At 54.1% G+C, this 9,396-nt stretch overlaps 1 protein-coding gene across 1 annotated transcript; it reads right to left on the bottom strand.

Moving 5' to 3' along the window:
• Positions 1-795: 795 nt before the first annotated feature.
• On the bottom strand, positions 796-9,319 carry POLH (DNA polymerase eta). Its single transcript, XM_037405112.1, has 10 exons — positions 9,128-9,319; positions 8,906-9,040; positions 8,609-8,820; positions 8,002-8,171; positions 6,100-6,203; positions 4,929-5,048; positions 4,207-4,330; positions 3,480-3,545; positions 2,624-2,787; positions 796-1,778 (listed from the first exon to the last, which is right to left on the bottom strand). Exons 1-10 carry the CDS (start codon positions 9,262-9,264, stop codon positions 920-922), a joined length of 2,091 nt encoding a protein of 696 aa, XP_037261009.1. The 5' UTR covers positions 9,265-9,319; the 3' UTR covers positions 796-919.
• Positions 9,320-9,396: the final 77 nt, after the last annotated feature.

Here is a 9,396-nt window from a genome sequence, read left to right as displayed (position 1 = left end):
TGAACTGTGGCCCAAAGAGTTGAACAAGGCATTTGGCAGTGCATGATCAAAACAGATACTGATCAAGTTGCGTGTAGTATTACTCAGAGTCTGGGAAGGAGGAAAAATGTTATACACCCTTTCTGCAACAGAGGAAAGCTTTCACAGGTCTGTGTGACTTCTGGGTATGCTTCCCATCCCTTCATGAGTACTCTAGAAGTAGACTTTTTGTGTGTCAATAGTGTATTAGGAACTGGTGCAAAGATTTCAGAAAGCCCAACAAAAAGCATATCTATGCAGCTCCAACCTCCTCAGATCTTGGCAGGAGCAATCTTTCTTGCGCACTCCAGAGCTGCTGATAAGCATCACTCAATGGACTGTCATACAGAGGGAATTGCCAGACTGTCTATAACAAAAATCCTTGGATGGTGGGGGCAGAGATAAAAATCAGTCTTCCTGGTGGAAGGGGAGAAGGAACCACAGGGCTAAGCTACCATATATAAGATGTACAGTAAGGGCAAGGCCTGCGAACTGCAGCCAGAGAACCACCATGAGGTGAAGGCTTCATGTTAAGCAGCTGGAAAGGATTCAAGAGATTGAATCTCTTGGCTAGAGATTCCCTGGGATAAGCCATTGTGCTTACACTGCCTGCTTTTACAGTAGGAAGAGTCACTGAGCAGTGATGCCATGGAAATACCCATGGCAAGAGGCACAGATGAGAGTACAACGCAGGTTCCGAGAGCACCGAGCAGACAGAGGCAAGCTAGCTGCCACCTGCTAAGCTAGGTACATCCAGCATCTTACGCAATTCACAAGTTCCAGTTCCTCTTAGACTTACAGATAATTTATTAGACTTTTCTGCATTAAAATCTGACAGGCAGTATAAAAACTTTGTATTAAAAAACACTGATTATTTAAAAACTCTCAGCATGGCTAGGAGTTAAGGAGGTGGGCGCTTAAAGAAAAAATCTAAAGTTCTTGTCACACCTTCTCTGGGTCGTTTTGCACTAGATGCTGCTGGAGGCTTGGGCTTGTTCTTTGCCTTGGCAGGAGACCTGGAACCTGCAGCCTTTGGGTTGGGAGCTGCTGCTGGAGCCGTGGGAGCGCTGGGCTCCAGGAAGGAGCTTTGCAGTTCCAGAGCAAAGTGGTAGTCCATGTGCTCTGGGAATTCCCACACCAGCACGAGCTGACCACACTTCTCACAGCGTTGCTGGTCCCCTGGCGAGGCAGGAGGGAGCGGAGTGAGCTCGGGAGAGGGTGGCATATTCTGCTCATTTCCCTCCATAGCTGGCTCTAATTTCAGAAGGGTCCTGGAGCTGGGTGGAGTCAAGGGTGTTTGTGTGGCATCAGACAGCAACTTCTCACAGGGAAGCCTCTTGTAAAGAGAAGTAGGGCTCCCATCCCTGGGACTCCGCTTGGCAGGGGACTCTATGTCACACTGCACAGAGGCAAATCCAGTGCCATCTCTCTCTCTGTGCTCTGGGGAGCTTGGCACAGGTGACTCCGCAGTGGTAGCAGTGGGCAGGCTGGTTGCTGCCGCCGTCTGTGACTGCTGCCTTTCTGCTGCCTTTTGGAAGAATGACTCAATAGCATTAGCTGGTTTTTCCCTAAGCTCTTTGCTTGGGCTCCTGAAGAACTTAACCCTGGGCCTCCTAGAAGATGCGGTGTCTTGGCTGCCAGTGGCAGTGCCGTCAGCCTGGGTGTCACCTGTCAGGAAGGTGGCAATGCCTGCAGAGAGGAGCGTGGCAGGCTCTGAGAACTTACTTGCTGAGAGAAGCACCGATATGAGTGGTGGAGACCTGCAAAGGATAAACCAGCATCAGCTCAGACACCAGCCTGGGAAGGAAGAAGTCCACTGAGGTAAGACTTTAAGCAATATATTATGTTCACAGGCAGGAGATGGGAGCTGCAGTCTGGGTATCTGGCAAGGGGCAGAAGAGAAGTTTCCTCTGACAAATGCTGGCATTGCTACCTCCAGAACAGTCTCACAGACACAGCAGGCTGCAGCGGGCAGAGCAGAAAGCCTCCTTCCCAGAGCAGCATCCCAGAGCAAAGGAAAGGGCACTGGAGCCAGGGCAGCCAGTGCCAGCCTGGACTTCCAGCCCACCACGGGCCATGGCTGCTGTGAGACTCCCAGGCAAGGTGAGAGGGCCTTAAGGGAGCAGCAGCATTGTCAGAGCCTAACAGACAGGACCTTCTTGCCTTCGCTCCAGAGCAGGAGGAAGGCAGGCAGTAATGTTGAATACGTGCACCTTAGCTTTTCCTTTCTGCCCCAGCAGCCTCCTCCCAAAAAGCACATTTGTCCTTAGGGGAGGACAGCAAGGCCTAGCTGTTCTCCGGCCCAGCAGGGCAAGGACTGCCTTGCTTCATCTGGACAACCCGCTACCAGCAGCAATCATCAGCTCTACGTACAGAAGTCAGAAGTGTCTTGCCAGATGTTGGGCTAAGAGGAGGCCAGCCTTTCACAGCTGTCCTACTGCTAACAAGCGAAGTCGCTGCGCTCCACTGTGCGTGTGCTGGGGATCGATTTTCCTGCCAGTTGGCATAACACTCATTCCTTTCTGTCAGGTCCTTGGCTCACCCTGCACCTCCCGCAGGAGAACCACCCCTGACAGCGATGAGAACCACTTTCTCCCACACTCACCAGGCCGCCTGCTGAGCCCCAGCCACGTTGCAGTTTTGGATGAGGGCAAAGGCATCGTTGCACATCTTCTGGGCATCATAGCGGGACAGAGCACAAAAACGTGACACCCGGGTGTCTCCCTGCATGCGGATGACCACCATCAGCTGCTTGGCCACTCGGTGGTTCTGCAGAGAGAAGCAGCAGCAGTGTTTCAAGCGACATCTGCAGGAAAGGCAGAGGAGACAGTCTCACTGCGCAGAACCCTGTACTAACGGCTACCACCTCCTGAAGATGCTGTGTGACAGACGGCAGTTTGTCCTGCCTGGCCTGATCTCCAGGGGATGAGATACAGAACAGCTTGTACGGTGCTTGTACAGCTGCACCACACAGGATGGGAAGCAGTAAGTCTTTGCTTTCCTTCAAAGGCAGCTGCACACTTTTTTTTGCCGCCCCCGTGCCCCCCCCCCCCCCCAACAGTAATGAAGTTTGCATATTACTATCACCCTAGCCTGCAGTCTACCGTTTGGATTCAAGTGTATTGCATCCCCTCACAGCCCACCGCACAGGCAGAACTGCATCAGCAAAAAGGCTTGGAAGGGAGCAGCAGTGCGGCAGGATGAAGATGCAGGTCCCTGCATCCTAAAGTACAGGACAAGGACTGTCCTTAGCCCTGCAGTGTTCTTGGCCAAAATCATCCTTCCTGGGCAGGCCCCTGCACACCTCTCTGCTTGAGGTACCTCAGCACACATCTGAGGGCCAGCAGATTTCCTCATACACCACCCTCAGCCTCCTGCAAACAGCTCATGGTGCAAATGCACTGCATGGCCTTCTGAAGGCCAGCAGGGAGAACGCTGGTTCCTGTGCTTCCCCTCCTTACCTGGCTCCTGTCCTTGATCAGTCTGGATTCCAGCTCCAAGGCCAGCTGCAGGAGCCAGTGTTGCACCTGGACAAAACAGTGGTAACAGACAGGTTGGGCCACTGGTCACAGCACTGCCACCAGGCCAGAGCGATGCTCTGCACGTCAGGAATGCTGCAGGGGGATCTGACTGGAATGGGCACAGACTACAGGCCCTGTATCTGGAGTACTCCTGGAGAAATCAGCCCAGATGAGGATTCAAGTGGAGACAAGGCACTGCAGATACAAGCCCTGCAGCCCTACTACTAGATTTTGCCAAATAATCCGAGTTCCCTGCCCTGGATCTCTCTTTGCATCTCCCTACAGCTCTGTGGGAGCCCTTCCCCAGCTAACAGGTAAGGTGCATCCTCTCTCTTTCTTTGGACTAGTTACCTTCTTTCTAGCAACAAAGCCCTTGAAGCTTGGCACCTTAAATACCTTCTGAACAGCACACCCACGGTTTTGCTTGTGGAAATTACAACACTGTTTGACTCCTTTGTGCAGGAGTTTGTCAATACATTTCTGTCAAACGGGTATTTCCCTAATTTCTGGGGGCCAAACCACCTCCCCCTACTGAGACCCTAGGCTGGGTTTTAGGGCACGGTGACACACAAAAGCAGCAGTTTTGCAAGTTATTCTCAGCTTTTAGTGTTCTCATCTTCTCCATTGCAAGTGTCAAAGCCTTCTGCTACATGTGAGCTTCTCCTACCTCCTTCTGCGTGGCCAGGGCTGTCCTCCCAGGGAAGTTCTTGCTGCAGCCAATGGACTGGGGCAGGTACCGGTTTTTGACAGGTTCCTCTTCAATTCCCCTGCACAAGTCATAGAGCCAGGACCTGAAAGTCACAGAGGAAGCATGAGGTGAAGGCTGCCACAGACAGGCAGGCATCACTGGGCAGCAAGTCAGCCTTCTGCTGAACCATGCTTTCAGCTCTGTGCAAGCTCTGACTCTTGCTGCAGCCGCAGCCAAACAGGCAGGCTTCCTTCAGGCCACAACTGCCTGTTGGCACAAGTTCTCTGCCTCTTCTCCTGAAGTGGCAACAGTTCACCGGTCTGCACGGCACCCCAACCGCTGCTCTGGGCCCAGAAGTGGTGTTTCAGGCTCCAGTCCAGCCTTGTAATTTCCTCTGTAATGAGACTGTCAAGCCTGCCTCCTTCCCAGCCTGCAGGGAGCCCTTCCACAGCTTGGCCCCATCCTTAAGACACTAGAGGAAAGCAGAGGAACTGGCTGACAGGCAAAACATTATCCTGCGGAGGGTGCCTGGGAGCAGTCAAGACCGAACACCTGTTTGTGGCCTGCCAGTCCACTGTTTCTCAAAGGTGTCACTGAAGTTTTACCTTCCAACCTTCCTAATCACAGCAGAACAACCTGTGACCGAAAGGAAGTCTCAGTTCCTGCCAAGAGTCACGTTGTGGTGAGTGGTTTATCATTACCCAGTTTTGTCTCCAAAGTGGGTCTGGAGCTCTGTCTCACTGTACTGTGTCAGCTGCCCAATGTACTCTACTCCCAGGATGTCTGTGATGGCAGTGCCAAGCTTGCCTCCCAGGTTACGGCTACAGCAGAAAAAGAAAGAAAAAGAGAAAACACAAATGAAGCATCATGTGAGGATTATATCGAGTCTTCTTGCAGCAGCTATCCCTAGATCACATCAGCTAGAAGCAGTCAGGAACTAGCAGGACAAAAGGGAACACTTGGGATACAACAGTTCTTCTGTTCATAGTAGAAGGACAGATAGGAGTTGAAGTGGGACCTGTTCCTTGGCTCACCCAGTTTCAGTGCTTCTCCCTTAGCTCCATCTTCAAAACATGATCCTAAACCATACTCTGAAGAATGCCTTACATGCTCCCTGCTTCCTCCTACACAGACAGGACCCTTTCCCACACACACCCCTCTCCACCCCTAGTGAGACACTGAAGGCAGAGAGCAGCAGTGCAGGTCTGGAGAGCAGGACCAGGGATCCATTGCTCTGGAGCAGCGATGCTGGTAACTCTTCCCTACGCTAGGAAAAGGACTTGTGCACAGTGTGGATGCTCAAAACCAAACCACATCTGCTCTCTGGGAGCCCAGCTTACAGTCTCCTGTCCTGCAGTTGCCCCTGGCTTATACCTATGCATCCTAGCAGTCATCTTGAGCACAGCTGTACCCAGGGAAAGGCTGCCCACAGGATGCTGGTGGGCTTTTTGTGTGTGGTCCCTTCACTGGCAGGGCTTGCAGCTCCCAAGCATGCTCCTCAGCTGCCTGTCATAGCTGTGAGGGATTGATTACTGGCAGGCTTTCCTCTCCATTTCTTACAAGCGCTGATGAGCAGTTACTGCAGAGTTGAAAGTCTTTTTGCTGGCTGCTATCAATTACCATCAAATTGCTCTCTGCTGAGGTGGCCAGGAGCAGTTTTCTACCCCCAAGTCACTTTAGTTCTGCTCACACAAGCAATGATGGCAAGCCAACAGGAACAAGTACTACAACAATGAAGACAAACAAGGCTCTCTTCCTGATAAAAGCCTGGGTTGTGGAATTGGAAGGACGTTTCCAATAAATGTCCTTGCCACAGAGCAGCTCAGCCCAAGCCCCAAGCAGCACACAAGCAGGCAGCTCCCCAGTACTTACATATTGCCGATGGGCAGTTGGCTGAAGAGCTGTGGGACAAATCGCGAAGATACTAGTGTCTGGCGGTTGGGCTTGTTTAACCCACAGGCCAGTTTTGCCAGCGTCTGTAACACAGAAGAGGGTGTAAACCCTGTTATTACAAACTTTGCACTGGCTTCATTGTGAGAATACCTAATGGCTTGTGCTGTATCACCTCTAAGAGCTGCCTCTGGAATAGCTGCCAGGAGGGACATGCAGGGTGCACCATTGCTTGCTCTCAGGTAGCACCCACCTTGGGACTCGGCACGCACTGGCTGGGTACCCTGAAAGCACTGCTGCTTCCAGACTTTTAGCTCTGCTCCAGGCAGCTAGGGGATCTGGATCTATGACCTGTTCTGGCTGGCTTAACTTTCCATCAGGCAAGCATGCTACAGCTTCCACAGCTTCCCCATAATCCTCCCCAGGCTATTTCTCTCACTGTCTTGCTCCATCTTCTGTGTTTTTCTTGCTTTTTCTCAGTGTCACTATTTTAATCTTCTCTCTGCGAGGTCCACAGCAGCATAGTGCTGCAGAAGTAAATCTGCAAAACACAGAATTGCTAGCCTGGAAGGGATGTTCCCTAGCCTCTCTGCTGTACGGCTTCCCCTCCCACTCTTAATCTACCACAGGATCAAGAATACAGACCAGCTTGAAATATGTTTAGCTAGATGTTTGTTTGTTGGGGTTTTTTTTAACGAGTCTAATAATTTCCTCTTTCACTGCTTTACCACACATCCTGTAAGCAAAACTTCTTTCCTGCCTATTGAGCTATGATCTTTATTAACAGCCTGTTTTACAGACTTACATACATTCTCCCTCTTTTTTAGTCAAAGTAGATGCCTTTCCTTCAACATTTCATATCCAGTCATTTTCCAGATGTCCCATTGTTGTTATTGTTTCACTGGAGACTCTAAGTTTACCCACACTGTTCATACAGTGAAGTGCCGCAAGATGAACCAATCACTAAGATTTCATGGCGAGAAAAAAAATTACTTTTTCTGACACCTCTAATCTGCACATGCTGGAACAGGATCCTAGCACACTTTTTTTTTTTTTTGAGGGAGTAAGGAAATTGTGATGTACTGTGCTGTCTCTGAAGAACTGTATATATCTATACCAGCAAGCGCAGTGCGGAGATTACCAGGGCTGACATATGGCTGTGCAGAACATGCTACAGTGCTTCCACAGCCAGCTGACCTCTGCAGGTGCAAACCTTATCTGCAAAGAACAAAATGAGTGCTAGGTGCTCTCAGTAAACCACCCTGCACTTCATCCAGCAGGAAATCTTCTATAACTGCAGCATCAAAGTCCGTTTGTTTCTGCAGCTGCTGTCATGCACAAACCACTCCTGTGGCTACTCTCAGCAGCTCGCTGAGCATCACCCAAAGTGCAGTCTGCTAGCAGGGGTAAAGACTGATCGACCAGAAAGAGGAAGAGTGACCCGACTCACCTCAGTGCCCCAAACTGACGTTCTTCTTTCCCCAGGTCACTGGGAACTTGTGTCAGTAAAAACCATTCCCTGGCTACAGCTGCTGTTGCTTAAAATTCATGGTAGAGGTTACCTGCTGTAAGCTCTCATTTTTTCCTGATGAAAACTTTCCTGGGGGACTTAAAACTCTTTTCTTCCTAGCGAGCTAACTCATTAGGGCACATCAAGAATCCAGGCAGTAAATCTGAATGCTGACTGCATAGGCCACATCTCTGGGAAAAGAACTCCTCCCCTTCTCACATGTCTGATAATTTCCCTGAAGGTGTGCTCACACATGGCTGCATTCCCCACTCAGTCGATCTACGGCAGACTTGGAAGAGTGTGTAGGAGAGTGTCTACGGCACATTCTGACTCTGCTACTCAGAAGAAATGAGGCTGACATGTTACACATGTACCTTGTTGTGCGAAATCCCAGCTGAACACCTGAATCCTGTGGCTGCTTCTACAGCCACCCTTATTTCTTCCACAATGACTGCACCCATGGTCAGCTGCAGGTCAGGGCAATCAGGGTTATCGAAGGACAGAGACGCCAGCCACTCATGCAAGCCACGTTGCCGCCGCTCCTCTAGAAAAGGGACACAAAGGGGATCAACGCGGGCAATGCTTGCAGAGCCCAGCGAGTGGGCTGGCAGCATGGGCCAGTCTCAGCCAACAGCCACATGCTTCTGTAGCTGCCTGCCAGCAGCAAGGACGGGAAGCAGGCGCCTTAGAAGCCACTCGCTGGGGAAAACACAGCCCCCATTTACCGTGGTCTTGCATCGGGGGGGATAAAGCAGCCTGCCCTCCGCCGCTGTGGGCACACAGGGAGCGGGAGAGGAACAGCAGAGAGGGTCCGGGAGCGGCTGCACCGGGCTCATAGCTCGCAGCGCGGCCCCAAAGCAAAGCGGTTCCAGCCGCCCCGCCGCGGTGTGCAAAGCGCCGGCGGCCCCAGCCCCGCGGGGCCAGCAGGTCCGGGGCGGTGCGTACCCTTCCCGCCGGGCTGGGGGCCGGGGCGGTGCGTACCCTTCCCGCCGGGCTGGGGGCCGGGGTCGTCGGGCAGCCCCTGCACGAAGGTGGTGGGCAGCAGCGCAGCCGCCAGGGGGCGCCCCCGCAGCGCCCGCAGCCGCTCCCGCGCGCTGCCCGTCAGGTCCAGGTACGCCTCGTCGATGCTGGCCCGCTCGATGGCGGCGAACCGCGACAGCACCTGCATCACCTCCGCGCTGGCCTCCCGGTACCTGCCCGGGGGGCGGCGGGCACGGCTCAGGCGGCGCCCCCCGCCAGGCGGACCCCGCCGCCGCCCCGGCCCCCGGCCCCGCTCACCGGGTGAGGTCGGCCTTGCCCCGCGCCTGGGGCACCCGCGCCAGCGCCAGCTCGGGGCACAGCGCCCGCGCCTCCGTCGCCCACATCCCGCGGGACACGCCGAAGGCGCGCGCCTCGTAGCTCACCGCGATGATCCTGCAAGACACGGAGGGCGGTGCGGGGCGGTGCGGGCGCGGCCCCGCCGGAGGGGTGCGAGGGGCCGGGGCCGCCGGCGGCACCTACCCGCCGCCCTGCCACTGGGTGTACTGCACCACGGCGCAGGGCCGGCCGCGCAGCTGCGGGTCGAGGCGCTGCTCCACCTGCATGAAGAAGCAGTCCATGTCCACCAGGGCCACCACGCGCTCCCGGCCCCGCGACATCCCAGCGACGCCGCCCGCCGACGGACCGACTGAGCGCCCCAGTGCGGGACCGCCCCGCCCGCCGGGAGCCGCGGGGCACGCCGGGAGCCGTAGTTCTCGCCGGGGGGGCGGGGGGGGCGGCGCACGCGCCGT

This window comes from Falco rusticolus, chromosome 12 (genome assembly GCF_015220075.1).
Source record: "Falco rusticolus isolate bFalRus1 chromosome 12, bFalRus1.pri, whole genome shotgun sequence".
In the NCBI taxonomy this organism is placed as follows: Eukaryota; Metazoa; Chordata; class Aves; order Falconiformes; family Falconidae; genus Falco; species Falco rusticolus.
Note: the sequence above shows the minus strand (reverse complement) of the source record. Positions and strands in the feature narration are given on the sequence as shown.

Bases quoted from the DNA above. Each gene is read 5' to 3' on its own strand.
- POLH (XM_037405112.1), bottom strand. From the start codon at position 9,264: ATGTCGCGGGGCCGGGAGCGCGTGGTGGCCCTGGTGGACATGGACTGC. The intron at 6,204-8,001 runs GTACATGTGTAA...TCTGTGTTACAG, and splicing joins CTGGGATTTCGCACAACAAG to ACGCTGGCAAAACTGGCCTG. The intron at 2,788-3,479 runs GTAAGGAGGGGA...TTCTCTCTGCAG, and splicing joins TGATCAAGGACAGGAGCCAG to AACCACCGAGTGGCCAAGCA.